This window comes from Carassius carassius, chromosome 17 (assembly GCF_963082965.1).
Source record: "Carassius carassius chromosome 17, fCarCar2.1, whole genome shotgun sequence".
NCBI classification, from domain to species: Eukaryota; Metazoa; Chordata; class Actinopteri; order Cypriniformes; family Cyprinidae; genus Carassius; species Carassius carassius.
The window spans coordinates 784,142-800,000 of record NC_081771.1 but is presented as its reverse complement, the minus strand read 5'-3'; the positions used below and the strand labels follow the sequence as shown (position 1 = coordinate 800,000).

At 35.5% G+C, this 15,859-nt stretch overlaps 1 protein-coding gene and 1 long non-coding RNA gene across 4 annotated transcripts in view; one reads left to right on the top strand and one right to left on the bottom strand.

Moving 5' to 3' along the window:
- LOC132160690 (rho GTPase-activating protein 15-like) overlaps nucleotides 1-13,170 on the top strand; it is a 57,013-nt gene extending 43,843 nt beyond the window's left edge. For 2 of the 3 annotated variants that reach the window (XM_059570338.1, XM_059570337.1), the window contains exons 15-20: nucleotides 877-975; nucleotides 3,033-3,110; nucleotides 3,975-4,028; nucleotides 7,731-7,862; nucleotides 7,943-8,048; nucleotides 12,743-13,170. In XM_059570338.1, coding sequence (XP_059426321.1) covers nucleotides 877-975; nucleotides 3,033-3,110; nucleotides 3,975-4,028; nucleotides 7,731-7,862; nucleotides 7,943-8,048; nucleotides 12,743-12,935 — 662 coding nt within the window. In that variant the 3' untranslated portion in view covers nucleotides 12,936-13,170. Of the gene's footprint in view, nucleotides 1-876; nucleotides 976-3,032; nucleotides 3,153-3,192; nucleotides 3,374-3,974; nucleotides 4,029-7,730; nucleotides 7,863-7,942; nucleotides 8,049-12,742 lie in introns of those variants that run through there. The other variant, XM_059570339.1, reaches the window with a different exon arrangement.
- LOC132160692 (uncharacterized) lies at nucleotides 7,545-8,795 on the bottom strand. Its single transcript, XR_009438065.1, has 2 exons — nucleotides 8,629-8,795; nucleotides 7,545-8,019 (listed from the first exon to the last, which is right to left on the bottom strand). It is a non-coding gene; the product is annotated as an uncharacterized LOC132160692 (long non-coding RNA).
- Nucleotides 13,171-15,859: the final 2,689 nt, after the last annotated feature.

The following is a 15,859-nucleotide window of genomic DNA, read 5'->3' as shown; positions in this document are numbered from 1 at the left end:
CATTCTTGGTGTGAAAGGGCCTTACACACACCACAACTTGTCAAAACTACTGTAAACCACTCCCATTATGTGTGTGTGTGTGTGTGTGTGTGTCTCTATTTCTACCGTTTGTTGCTGAAATAGAATCATTATATTTACAATGACCATGAATGAAAATGGCTATGAATGTTATTTTTTATACAGTATATGAAAATACTTGTAAAAAGAAAAGTGTGGAAACATTGCGATGTTTAACTGTTTTTAACACAGCCTCTTTTTCTCATCAAAACAGCAAATGTTTTGAAAAAATACAGTACAAACACTAAAAATAAACACTTGTGAAATATTGTTACAATTTAAAAAAGCTGTTTTCTATGTGAATATATTGTAAAATGTAATTGATTGCCGTGATTGATTTCAGCATCATTACTCCAATAAAGTCCATTAGTCCAATAAAGGAAAAATTATGCAGAAAGCATGAAATACTACCATTCAAATTTTTATTAGAAATTAATGTTTTTTTTTTTAATTGCATCTAATTGATCAAAAGTGCCAGTAAATAACGTTACAAAAACTATTTCAAATAAATGCTGTTCTTTTCAGCTTTCTATTCATCAAAGCTTCTGTTATTAATTCCGTTATTAATAACTGAGCACCAATAATAATTGAGCATCATGTGACACTGAAGACTGGAGTAATGATGCATTACAGAAATGAATTCCATTTTACAAGATATTTACATAGAAATTGTTATTTCAGTATTTTTGATCAAATAAATGCAGCTTTGATGCACAGAAGAGACTTCAGTTTATGAAATGGAATGTGAAGTTATTTGCTGGTTTTGTCTGTGAGTGTCCTGCGCTGGTTTGACCTGTTCCTCTGTGTGTCTGATCTCAGATCAGGTGTTCGGCTGTGGGCTGGAGCTGCTGTGTGAGCGAGAGAAAAGCTCCGTCCCTCAGTTCGTCAGGAAATGCACCGATACTGTGGAGAGGAGAGGTGCGATCAATCACAAACACTTCAGCAGGACAGTATCCTAAGAGAGGAGGACGTTTTTGTGCGCTCCTCATTTGGGAGTCACACTCATGGTTTTCCCGGTCAAAAGTGTCCAGACACCTGAAATATAAATCAGTCTAATATATTTTTGTTCAATGATTTTTTCTTTTGTATTTTGAGAGATTTTTTTAGTACCAATTAATATTTATGCAGTAATTATGATACATTTTTCCCATTGAAAATACAAAACGAAAATGTATTTCTAATGTTTTAAAATTATTTTTAATTAATGCAGTATTTCAGATTAAAATAGAGGCCAGGGCCCGTATTCATAAAGAATGCTAAAAGTAACTCCTAGTGACAAAATTCTAAGAAAATTCTTAGAAATGTGGGCGTTTACTCTTAAAATTAAAGAAAAAATCCTAGTGAAGAAAAAAGTAATTCAGAAAGCATCTTACCCCTTAAAAGAGGTCTTGAGGTCAAACTTGTTAGGAGCACAGACGAGGACTTTTAAGAGGCTTAAGAGTTTCTTTAGCAGAGGAGAAAATGGCAGAAAGACGAAGAGGCAGAAGAAATGTGTTGCAGACAGTGGATGACAGTGAGTTAATAAGACGCTAGATTAGATTGTGCAGGGATCATGTTTGTGACTGATCTTATTAGAGACGTGCTAACATCTCCGACATAGTGCCAGAAATTAAAGTAATCACTACATTACGATATTTGGCAACTGGGAAAATGCAACAATGCAATAGTAATGATTTGGGTCTGTCACAACCTTCTGTAAGCAGAGTGATGGTAAATAAAAAAAGGATTTATATGCACACATATAATGTGTGAGAGAGAGAGAGAGAGAGAGAGAGAGAGAGAGAGAACAGTTTAGGAAAAATTACACATGTAAATTCAAAGTGAGAATTAGAATAGACCCTATACTTAAAATCACTCTTTTTTTCTTTCTTGGACAACCAACCAATCACAGTCTTCAAAAGATAGCAACGGGGTCAACCCCGCCTCCTCACTAAGATGAAAGTTTTTGTCTTACTCAGAGTTGCTCTCAGATCGGTCCCGAATCGCTCTTAAGCTAAGACTCCTACGTAAAAGTTTCTAAGCTAAATTAAGAGTTTTCTGAGAGGATTCTTAGAATCTTTATGAATACGGGCCTAGGTCTTTAAAATCCATTTTTAGAAGGCAGAATAACAACACCTCCTGGTGAGAGCAAAAGAAAAAGACAAACCTGTAATTTCATTGTGTAACCACTAGATGCCAGTATAGGCTTGTGAATTCCCTAGTTGGTTTTATACAGAATTGTTTACTTTTATTAGATTGTGGATTTAAATGCATTTTAAGGCAATCTCAAAAACTACTTTTTGTCAAGGTTTATATTTTTTGTTGTTTTAATTGTTGATTTGAAGTGTAGGTTTTTGCATTATTATTACTACATTCAAACCTGAACACAGAAAGCATTTTTTTTTTTTTTTTACACAAAACATAATTCTGTAAAAATGTAACAAATGAACACGAATGCTTAAGCTAAATCCTTCTGGGTCTGATCTGATTTTAACCACTTATTTCAGTCTTCTGACTCATTTGGTAATAAAGTTATAGCCGTGCCAATTCATTTGAGTATGTATAATTCTGTACAGCATGTGTGTGTGTCTGTGAGTGTGTGTGTGTGTGTGTGTGTGTGTGTGTGTGTGTGTGAGTGAATGTATCTTGATGTTTTAGAATTTAACTTCTTCCTTGCTGTGCATTTTTTTATTCTGCATTGTGGGGGATTTGCAGATTGAACACACTAAAAACTTCTGTATTTAGATTTTTTCCCATTAATTTCCTATGGTTGCTAATTTTGGACCGAAGACCATGAGTGTGACTATTATTTTAACTACCACTTAACTTTTTTGTGTTCACATACCAAGTGCCATAAAATTAACCAAGTTGAGAGTGAACCAGAATGAGATTGGTCTGCTTGATTCATTAGCACAATCTTAACAACCAGTCTTGGTTAAAAACATGTCTACTGTTCTTTTCCTTGAAATAATGTATTTGTAAATGTGTTTATTCAGGTTTGGAGACTGATGGGATTTACAGAGTCAGCGGGAATCTGGCCGTCATTCAGAAACTGCGCTTCGCTGTCAATCATGGTGAGAAAGAGTCAAAATCACATTAATATCATACCCATAACTGTCATGATGTGTGGAGCGGTCATTCATTGCAATTAAAAAGCAACATGATATCAAAACTGAACATGTCCTGGTTTCACTGTGAATTATTCACTCTAACTATCAGCAATATTCGGGGCATAAATACATTTCACCCAGTTTTATGATATAATTATTCTTATTTCTAAAAATTAACATGTCATACATACAGTAATACATTTTTTTTATTGATGATTTGAAAAATGCAAGAGATGCTTTTAATTTGGGACCAAATTGTTGGTTTTTAGTTACTCATAAATGTACCTTTCATGTACCTTTTTTTTTGCAGGTAACATGTTTGAATGTTTCTTTACAGTGTTGTTGTAGAACGCACTCATCAGTAGATCACAGAAGAGCGGCCTGTCATGTGACCTGTGAATGATGTCATCAGACATGTGTGTGTGTGTGAGTGTGAGTTTGCATGTGTGAGAGTGTGTGTGATAGAGTTTGCGCGCGTGTGTGTGTGTGTGTGAGTGTGCGAGTGAGTGAGAGACTGTGTGTGTGTGTGTGTGCGCAGGTTTATATATCCTGGTGGGGACTTAAACCTGAATACACACAGACTCATGGCGACTGGCGTCACATTGGGAACCTATATTGAGGTCCCCATGGTACCAAAGCTTATACGTAAATCATACAGAATTAGTTTTTTTTTTGAGAAAGTAAAAATCTTTTAGGTGTAGGGTTGGTGTAGGGCAATACCACATACAGTTTGTACAGTATAAAAACCATTGCACCTATGGGGAGTCCCCATAAACCACAAATGCAAGTGTGTGGTCACACGTGTGTAACTCATGTCGGTTCTTTCAGAGCGAGCCGTGACCACAGATGGACGCTATCTCTTCCCTGAGGATTTAGTTCAAGGTTTGTCTCTAATAAACCGGAGCAGGCTCTTTTACCCTGATCTAACAGCTTTACCCTGCAGACGTCTCGCTGCTGCTTTCTGACTGAGGGTCTCCTGCTGCTCTTCGCTTCTCGCGAGATGTTTAGTGCAGGAAATCTGTGGCCAGTTTGATCAAGGGCTTATGGGTTTGAATCACGCAAAACGCTTTGATAAACAAACATGACATGCTCAGTACAAGTCTGTGACATGCTGGTTCATCTGCTGTAATGACAATGTTTTTTGAACTTTAATCTATGGTACTCTTATTTTCTGTCAATCCAAAATTTTCCAGACCTGAATGTTCTTCAGGGTTTGAGTCATTCCTACGGAAGTTCTAGGCGGCCATGCATTATAATTTTTTTTTTATTTCTTCTTGTTTTCTCGTTATCTCGAAATAAGGAAAGTCGTTTTCTCGTTATAACAACTTAATTTTCTCATTATCTCGAAATAACGAAAGTCGTTTTCTCATTATAACAACTTAATTTTCTCGTTATCTCGAAATAACCAAAGTCGTTTTCTCATTATAACAACTTAATATTCTCGTTATCTCGAAATAACCAAAGTCGTTTTCTCGTTATAACAACTTAATTTTCTCATTATCTCGAAATAACGAAAGTCGTTTTCTCGTTATAACGACTTAATTTTCTCATTATCTCGAAATAACGAAAGTCGTTTTCTCATTATAACAACTTAATATTCTCGTTATCTCGAAATAACCAAAGTCGTTTTCTCATTATAACAACTTAATATTCTCGTTATCTCGAAATAACCAAAGTCGTTTTTTCGTTATAACAACTTAATTTTCTCGTTATCTCGAAATAACGAAAGTCGTTTTCTCATTATAACAACTTAATTTTCTCATTATCTCGAAATAACGAAAGTCGTTTTCTCATTATAACAACTTAATATTCTCGTTATCTCGAAATAACCAAAGTCGTTTTCTCGTTATAACAACTTAATTTTCTCATTATCTCGAAATAACGAAAGTCGTTTTCTCGTTATAACGACTTAATTTTCTCATTATCTCGAAATAACGAAAGTCGTTTTCTCATTATAACAACTTAATATTCTCGTTATCTCGAAATAACCAAAGTCGTTTTCTCATTATAACAACTTAATATTCTCGTTATCTCGAAATAACCAAAGTCGTTTTTTCGTTATAACAACTTAATTTTCTCGTTATCTCGAAATAACGAAAGTCGTTTTCTCATTATAACAACTTAATTTTCTCATTATCTCGAAATAACGAAAGTCGTTTTCTCATTATAACAACTTAATTTTCTCGTTATCTCGAAATAACCAAAGTCGTTTTCTCATTATAACAACTTAATATTCTCGTTATCTCGAAATAACCAAAGTCGTTTTCTCGTTATAACAACTTAATTTTCTCATTATCTCGAAATAACGAAAGTCGTTTTCTCGTTATAACGACTTAATTTTCTCATTATCTCGAAATAACGAAAGTCGTTTTCTCATTATAACAACTTAATTTTCTCGTTATCTCGAAATAACCAAAGTCGTTTTCTCATTATAACAACTTAATATTCTCGTTATCTCGAAATAACCAAAGTCGTTTTCTCATTATAACAACTTAATATTCTCGTTATCTCGAAATAACCAAAGTCGTTTTTTCGTTATAACAACTTAATTTTCTCGTTATCTCGAAATAACGAAAGTCGTTTTCTCATTATAACAACTTAATTTTCTCGTTATCTCGAAATAACGAAAGTCGTTTTCTCATTATAACAACTTAATTTTCTCATTATCTCGAAATAACGAAAGTCGTTTTCTCATTATAACAACTTAATTTTCTCGTTATCTCGAAATAACCAAAGTCGTTTTCTCGTTATAACAACTTAATTTTCTCTAAGAAGTTACCAAACTCTCCAGCAGGTGGCACTACAGACCTGAATATAACTGATGGGGTGTTGTACACGGTCCACTTTACTGTACGCGGACCTTGATCACTATAATTTGTCTTGTTCATTACTGACATTTAATTAATTCATAAATGTTAAATGCTTGAATCAATATGATTATTTTGTGTATTAAGTTCTTGCTAGATGCATGAGTTTCACCAACGCGTTCTGGGTCATAAAATAACTGCTGATCAAAACCAAGGTTGATGTCACTGTATTCTGTTCGCACCTATATCTTTATTTGTGCTTCTTTTAGGCACATGATTAGGTAGTTAATAAGCTGAGTATCTACAGTAGGACAGGATTTAACGATGTAGGCTATTTGTGATGTGCTTTTTTTCCTTATTAATCTTTATTGTTAAACATATTGATGAGAAATGTGATGTATATGTAAAATGCATAGGCTAATTTAATTCAGTTTTGTTCTATAATGTTGTAATCATTTTTTACCGCACACACACACTGCACATGAACAATCTTTTCAAACAGAAGCTTGTAAAGCACATGGTATATGTCACAGCATATAATGACTACTAAAAAATACAAATTATATATAATTTTATTTCAAATAAAGGGAAAATTAAAAGTGAGTTTAATCGAAGCAGCTCTAAAAGATCTTATAGTTCTGCATCCTTCTGAAGTGTTCGCGGTGTTGCCATTTAAACATGTTAATTACAAAAACAATGTTTGGTGTACTGTCTCTGGAAAAATCAACAGTGATTGATCAGCCTTTATTTATGTACAGTATTGTAGACGTTATTACCTAGGCGAAGCAAAATTTGCTGAAATATAGGCTACAGTAAAAGCGCCTGCATGGTCCATCAGATGCCTGTCAAAGTTGAGTTTGTTACTATAGCAACAGTAAAAACTGTCATGTCGTTATAACGAGAAGAAAAGAAGGAAAAAAATATATAATGCATGACCGCTTAGAACTTCCGTACATTCCTGTATTTCTGGATAAAAATTAAAATATGAATATATAAAAAAAAAAAAAATTAATCCTAAAGAAAAAGAAAAACAATTGTTACTTGAAATAAATTAAGCATTAACTAAGATTTAAAATAAAATTAAAAAAATTGTACTAAAAAATAACTATACAGGCACATTAAAAACAAAAAAACTATAACTTTAAAATTAAAATGGAAACAAAATATATACAAATAAAATATTAATGATACTAAAATAACACTGATTTCTACGGTGTAAAATATTTCATAGATTGGCATAATTAAAAAAAATTAGATTAATTATGCTGTTTTAATATTTTATTAGTTTACGTGACTTTCCAAGTCTAGAAATCACCATTTTTAAGTTAGTTTTCCTTATATATCCCAGTTTTCCAGGGCAAAAAAAAAAAAAACCTGAATTAATATCTATAAATATATATATATATATATATATATATATATATATATATATCTAGCTTTTTAGCCGTTTTGCTCAAAAGCTGATTTTATCTGATTTTTTTTTATAATTTTCTATTTTTTTGACTGATTTTTAAGTCATCTCAAGTCAAAACTGTTTTCTGTGCAAAACTATATTTCAAATCAGCATTATGTCACAGAGTTGTATTAAACCTTATTGAGGTTTGCAAGAGAGAAACTTTAATCAAATGATCTCTGTTGATTTGCTTCTTCACCTTTTCTTGACCTTTGACCTTCTACTTCTGCAGATCTTTTCCTGCAGCATGATGCCTAAAAACATGCAGCATCTCTGTGAGTGGCACAGCATTCACGACTCACATGCTCTCTGTTTTTCCTGCAGAGCGTCTGGATCTGGACGACCCGCAGTGGGAGGACATCCACGTCATCACCGGAGCGCTCAAGCTGTTCTTCAGGGAGCTGCCCGAGCCTCTCGTGCCCTACGAATTCTTCCAGGACATTGTGGAGACCGTCAGTGAGTGATGGCGAGGAAACCAGAGGAGATGAACGATAAATGATTCATTAGAAATGATTCAGTGCTTCTGTGTCCTGTAGAACTGTCTGATCACGAGGATAAGGTGGAGAGACTGAAGCTGCTGGTCCTCAGCATGCCTCCACCCAACCACCACACCCTACAACACATGATCCGACACCTCAGACGGTACGATCACACACACACACACACACACACACACACACACACACACACACACACACACACACACACACACACACACACACACAAACTCACAAACACTCACACAAACATACACTCACCCTCACAAACACTCACTCACACACGCTCACAAACACACAAACACTCACTCACACACACTCACTCACTCACAAACACTCACACAAACATACACTCACCCACTCACCCTCACAAACACTCACTCACTCACTCACACACGCTCACAAACACACAAACACTCACACACACTCACCCACTCACCCTCACAAACACTCACTCAAACACGCTCACAAACACTCACACTCACTCAAACTCACACACTCACTCACTCAAACTCACACACTCATTCACAAACACACACAGACTCATTCATTCACTCACTCACATTGTCCCCATTTTTCTAAACGCTTATAACACAGCTAAAACTCACAATATATATATATTGGCGTTTGGTCAAGGAATCACAGATGAAGAGATCACTTTATCAACATCATCCACTTTCTTATGATTTTAATCATGTGGATTACGCTTGAATAAAAACACTTACTTTGTAGATTCGTTTCATAATTCTGCTCCTTTTAGCAAAGCAGTTCAGCGCTTCAAAACAAATTAAGTGAATCATTTGCAAAGCAGTTGACTCATTTGATTCAAACATTCAAAAAGCCTCCCTTCAGTCACTTCTCAAAGCCACAAAATACTTCTTTAATTTCAACCCTTGTAAATCAAACCAACTTTGCCCTGATGGCTTTTAAGCTCTACTCATTGATTGATTCATAATGATACTCTGATTGGATGCTCTAGTCTCCGCCCACTTGTCTTCCACCAATGAGAAGACACGATTGATCACACTGATCTCAGTTTATCAGAATAATAATGAGGTTTGAAGCCCCAGGCTTCATCAGTGAAACACATTTGTTTCTTTATTTATCTGTCCTTCTGTAGTATATGATAATAAAATGATTTCCCGTCTCTCCTGGGTTCATAGTTTTTGTAGTTATAATTGGTTGAACTGTTGTGATTGAGACACTAGAGGGCGCTGTGTGTCTTCATTACAAGACATTTAGTTCACTCAAGAAATAGATAGGACACATGCTTGCTTGTCCCTTTTTGTCTATTTTTCTTGTCCTCAGTGTTTAGTTTTAAGTATGACAAAACACTGAATCTTTGCAAAGCAATTGATTCGTTTGATTACATTTTTTTTAAAATCGTCCTCTCAGTCATCGCTGTTCTTCACAACCACAGAATACTGTCTTTCATTTTCAACCGAACAATTAAAGTAATATCAGCTGTTTATTATAAACCTAGATGCCATAATACAGGAAATTATGCTCTAAATAAGAAAACCATTTTATAGATTGATGTCAGAGAAAGCACTTTAAATATTTTTTTTTTACTTTTTTAATCAGGAAAGCATCAATGTTCTGAGAAGCCAGAAAACAAAACGCTGAATGAATTGAACCTGAATAAATTGAATCAAACTTAAAGAACCATCATCAGCACATGAAGAACCATGAAAAAATAAAAATAATACTAGCTTAAGTCTTTTTTTCTCTCTCTATGTGGCTTGTTTTGAGTCAAAGCAGTGAGTCATTTACAAAGCAATTGATTCATTTAATTCAAATAGTCAAACATCCTCTTTTCAGTCATTGCTATTCATGACCACAACATACTTTTTGTCTTGTTTTCCAGCTTTAGACACAAACAGCTCTTGGTCAGAAGAAACAGAGCAAGAAAGATCACCCATGAGATCTCTTTAACTTCTCAGTTCTATCTTTAAGTAAAAAAAGTATTTTGCTGAGATGTTACTCCATTTATGTCACACACCTAGAGTTTGAGATCTTAGATTTGAGCTCAATATGAGTTCTCTTCGAGCTGCTCCACATTCATTTCATACTTTATACATTTAGCAGATGAAGTCATTTGAAAGCAATTCGGGAAAAAGAGCTGATAATATTCTTAATATAAACAACTTAAACTTAATATAAACGTGCACTTTGTATTTTATTTCATTTTTGCACAGTCACATTTTTGTCAGTACATTTTAATGTTTTGTTCATATTTCCATGTGAATCTGAAGTCAAATCATTTTCAATGGTCTTTGACTCTACTTTTTTTTTTACAATTAGTTTTTTTTTTCCATTCCTGAATCTATATGCACCCACTGAACATGTTTATTATACAACCCGAATTCCGGAAAAGTTGGGACGTTTTTTAAATTTTAATAAAATGAAAACTAAAGGAATTTCAAATCACATGAGCCAATATTTTATTCACAATAGAACATAGATAACGTAGCAAATGTTTAAACGGAGAAATTTTACACTTTTATCCACTTAATTAGCTCATTTAAAATTTAATGCCTGCTACAGGTCTCAAAAAAGTTGGCACGGGGCAACAAATGGCTAAAAAAGCAAGCAGTTTTGAAAAGATTCAGCTGGGAGAACATCTAGTGATTAATTAAGTTAATTGATATCAGGTCTGTAACATGATTAGCTATAAAAGCTTTGTCTTAGAGAAGCAGAGTCTCTCAGAAGTAAAGATGGGCAGAGGCTCTCCAATCTGTGAAAGACTGCGTAAAAAAATTGTGGAAAACTTTAAAAACAATGTTCCTCAACGTCAAATTGCAAAGGCTTTGCAAATCTCATCATCTACAGTGCATAACATCATCAAAAGATTCAGAGAAACTGGAGAAATCTCTGTGCGTAAGGGACAAGGCCGGAGACCTTTATTGGATGCCCGTGGTCTTCGGGCTCTCAGACGACACTGCATCACTCATCGGCATGATTGTGTCAATGACATTACTAAATGGGCCCAGGAATACTTTCAGAAACCACTGTCGGTAAACACAATCCGCCGTGCCATCAGCAGATGCCAACTAAAGCTCTATCATGCAAAAAGGAAGCCATATGTGAACATGGTCCAGAAGCCCCGTCGTGTCCTGTGGGCCAAGGCTCATTTAAAATGGACTATTTCAAAGTGGAATAGTGTTTTATGGTCAGACGAGTCCAAATTTGACATTCTTGTTGGAAATCACGGACGCCGTGTCCTCCGGGCTAAAGAGGAGGGAGACCTTCCAGCATGTTATCAGCGTTCAGTTCAAAAGCCAGCATCTCTGATGGTATGGGGGTGCATAAGTGCATACGGTATGGGCAGCTTGCATGTTTTGGAAGGCTCTGTGAATGCTGAAAGGTATATAAAGGTTTTAGAGCAACATATGCTTCCCTCCAAACAACGTCTATTTCAGGGAAGGCCTTGTTTATTTCAGCAGGACAATGCAAAACCACATACTGCAGCTATAACAACAGCATGGCTTCGTCGTAGAAGAGTCCGGGTGCTAACCTGGCCTGCCTGCAGTCCAGATCTTTCACCTATAGAGAACATTTGGCGCATCATTATACGAAAAATACGTCAAAGACGACCACGAACTCTTCAGCAGCTGGAAATCTATATAAGGCAAGAATGGGACCAAATTCCAACAGCAAAACTCCAGCAACTCATAGCCTCAATGCCCAGACGTCTTCAAACTGTTTTGAAAAGAAAAGGAGATGCTACACCATGGTAAACATGCCCCGTCCCAACTATTTTGAGACCTGTAGCAGAAATCAAAATTGAAATGAGCTCATTTTGTGCATAAAATTGTAAACTTTCTCAGTTTAAACATTTGCTATGGTATCTATGTTCTATTGGGAATAAAATATTGGCTCATGTGATTTTGAAAGTCTTTTAGTTTTCATTTTATTAACATTTAAAAAACGTCCCAACTTTTCCGGAATTCGGGTTGTACAAATTGGAGCAGAAGTTTTTCACGTTATAAGACCGCTACCCAGAACGTTCTGAAAGGGTTCTCTCAAGGTTATAAACAAACGTTCTTCTAATGTTAAAAGAACATTCATTCAAAGTGACACTCTTAAAATAAAGGTGCTTCACGATGCCTTTTTGTCCAAATGGTTCAATAACGGAGAACATTTATGTTTCACAAAAGCTTCTTTGTGTCGAAAGAAGGTTTTTCAGATTATAAAATCTAAGAAAGAGATGGTTCTTCGACTGAATGGTTCTTTGTGGAACCAAAAATGCGTCTTCTATTGGATCGCTGTGAAGGAGCTTTATTTTTAAGAGTGCACCCGCTCTTTTATTTACTAATAACATAATTTATACATTGATCACGGAGTGATTTATTTGTAAAAACATTAAAAAAAAAACATTTTTTTCAGATGTTACTTTTTTTAGAATGTTCATTCAAATTCAAATGTAACATTCCATTTTAGCAAAATGCAACATTTAAAAAAACGGGGATATTTAGAATGTTCCGAGACAATGTAAAGTGTCACGTTTTGAAGGGAGCATTATCCTTGAAGGTATTTTTGTCGATTCTGAAACGAGCTTGAATAGAAAAGTCGTCTAGATCTGTACTCTTGACTAGTGACTCATTTTTACTGAGGAGAAACATCTAAGCCAAAGTTGAACTAAACAGAGCTAGAGAACATGAAGAGCATAAAGATCTTCTGTGGTTTGGTATCTCTGGAGGAAGTAACCCACAGGAAGCTCTTCGCTTCTCTTTTACTTTCCTTTTTTAACGTGGAAGTTTTGAGCAGCTGCTGGATCAGCGGTCTGGTGGAAATGCTGTTTTTAGATGGCATTAACCCTTCGCTGTGTGTGTTCAGGGTGATGGAGTGCTCCGACAGCAATCGCATGACCACGCAGAACATCGGCATCGTCTTCGGCCCCACGCTGATGCGTCCCGAGAACGAGAGCGGAAACATGGCCTTTAACATGGTGTATCAGAACCAGGCCGTGGAGCTGCTGCTGAGCAAATACCTGCAGATCTTCGGAGCCGAGCAGACGGGAGCTTCCTGAAACAATCCCAGACTGCACTGGGACACGAGGACGAGTCTGGACACAGACTGCAGCATTACTCCACAGACTCACCGGAGATATGAGAGAACACCACCGGCTCACATGTCAGAAATAATAATAGTAATAAAAAGAAATCATATTTTGCATGAAGAAAATTTATTTTTACGACCATTAAGATAACATAATAATATTGTCCTATTTTTAATTAAACACATTTTTTCAACATAAATTCTCAAAGACATTTTACATTTTATTTCTTTTTTTACTTCTTCGTTTTTAAATGAAAATTAGGATTGACAGTATGATATTATTTTCATCACAATTAAAGTAATTATTTTATTTTTAAAGATATTCTTTTAATCACATTTAAAACATGTTCATCCAGGTATTTTGCTTAATTTGTTTTGTTCTAAAAGATAGACTATATTTTGCATGAAGAAAAATGATTCATAATTAATAATAATCTTTATGCAAAAATATAATTTCTTTCTTTTGATGTTTTGAGTGACCTGGGAATGTTCATGACAGGTTTTTTTACTCAAACGTATTTGTGTAAGTGTGTGTGTTAGAGTGTGTGTGTGTGTGAGAGAGAGAGTGCGTGTGTGAGAATGTGTGTGTGTGTGTGAGAGAGTGTGTGTGTGTGTGTGATTCGTCTTTCGACTCTTCAGACCTCTTCAGGTTTTTATCTCAAATGATTCCCCACTCAGAGCTCCTGCAGATTTAATGCACAAGAACACAAAGTGTCAATCAAAGCCACACTTGTCCCTCAATAATCAGGAAGATCAGTGCAGGTCACACGCTTCAGCCATTCAGTCGTCCTTTCATTGGGAAATAAAAGTGGATGCAATTCTCTCCAAAATGCGATGCAATTCCCTTTCCATTGTTCTAATGCGTGTGTGTGTGTGTGTGTTTGTGTATGCAAGTGTGTGTGCGTGTGTGTGTGTGTGTGTGTGTGTGTGCATATGCATGTGTGTGTGTGTGTATATGCAAGTGTGTGTGTGTGTGCGTATGCTTATGTGTGTGTACATGCAAGTGTGTGTGTGTGTGTGTGTGTGCGTGTGCGTATGCATGTGTGTGTGTGTGTATATGCAAGTGTGGGTGTGTGTGTGCATATGCATATGTGTATGTGTGTGTATGTGTGTATATGCAAGTGTGTGTGTGTGTGTGTGTGTGTATGAAGTGTGTGTGTATGAAGTGTGTGTGTGTGCGTATTCATGCATGTGTGTGTGTGTGTGTGTGCGTATATGCAAGTGTGTGTGTGTGTATGTGTGCATATGCGTATGTGTGTGTGTGTGTATATGCAAGTGTGTGTGTGTGTGTATATGAAGTGTGTGTGTGTATTCATGCATGTCTGTGTATGTGTGCATATGCATGTGTGTGTGTGTGTGTGTGTGTGTATATGCAAGTGTGTGTGTGTGTGTGTGCATATGAAGTGTGTGTGTGTGCGAATGCATGCATGTGTGTGCGTATATGCAAGTGTGTGTGTGTGTGCATATGAAGTGTGTGTGTGTGCGAATGCATGCATGTGTGTGCGTATATGCAAGTGTGTGTGTGTGCATATGAAGTGTGTGTGTGTGCGAATGCATGCATGTGTGTGCGTATATGCAAGTGTGTGTGTGTGTGTGTGTGCCAGTCTCAGCGCGGGTGGAGCTCAGCTGCCATTTCTCCAAAACTCTGCTTTTAATAACAGAACAAAAGAGGAACTAAAAATGCATATGTTTAAAAAATGTGCATCCCCTCCCGCCCCACGCCGTGGTTTGGTAATTTTATATGGACTGTGGCTTTGGCTCTCGACTAAAAGAGCCGGGCAGAAGAACAAGAACCGGGACCGCGTACACAGATTTTAATGTTTGATTTTATATATTTATTCATTTTTATTTTCTTATTATTTCAATTCCACGAGGGGCCACAAAGAAGGTTTTCAGAGGAGAAGCAGAACAGAAAGGACTGATGTTATATTATATTCTCCATCATTTCTGAAGGCATGCATTATTATGAACCTTCATGGCCTTTCTAGAAAGAGGAAACAGAATTTATGCAACGGAAATGCTCTTTTTGCTGCAGATTTCATATATCTGAGCTGTCTGTTGTTGTATATAAAACAGAACTGTGAATATCAGGCTAAACTTCTGGTTTTGTGTTCTTTCAGAAGAAATGGAGAGAAAATGAAAGTTCATCTTTCATGTGTAGGTGAACGAGTCTTTTAGAGAGAAACAGGTTTTCGTGATTCATTCAGGTTCATCGTCTGACTCTCCTCATGTTCTCTGTGTTTCTCCTACACTCGTGAAATATTATATTTTAATATGAGAGCTCTCAGTTTTGTGTGAATGTTTCCTCTTCATAATCTGTCTATTATGATGAAGACGACTAGTCATAAAACATCAGTTCATCAGACCACAGCCATAGTCAAAGTGACTTGCATTTTCTCCCTTTAAATATTGTATTTCAGAATTATAAATGTATATAATAAAAACAGAAACACTGTTCGGAAAGAGCTTCTGCTTTTGATTTATTCTGAAGAGACAGTTATATAGAAATGTGTGGATGTGTGTGTGTGTGTGTGTGTGCATGTTTAAATTTTTTTAATAAAGTTTTTTTTTTTGGCTTATTAAGATAACATTGATATTATTTAATGAAAAAACATCTAGACATTTTATTTTTTATTGATTGATTGATTGACGATGACAATTATATTTAGCAAAAATCAATAGAATTTTTAGGATAATTAGGAAAACAGTATGATGATATTTTAATACAATTTCAACACATTTTTGCTATAAATTCTCAAAGCACCCAGACATTTTTTGTTTTTTAATTCTTTATACTTTTTTTATTATTATTATTATTATTATTGTTTTTTTGACAGTAATGGTTCTCTTAGGTTTTAAAAAACAGAAATTATATTTTTCATAAAGAAAAATAAT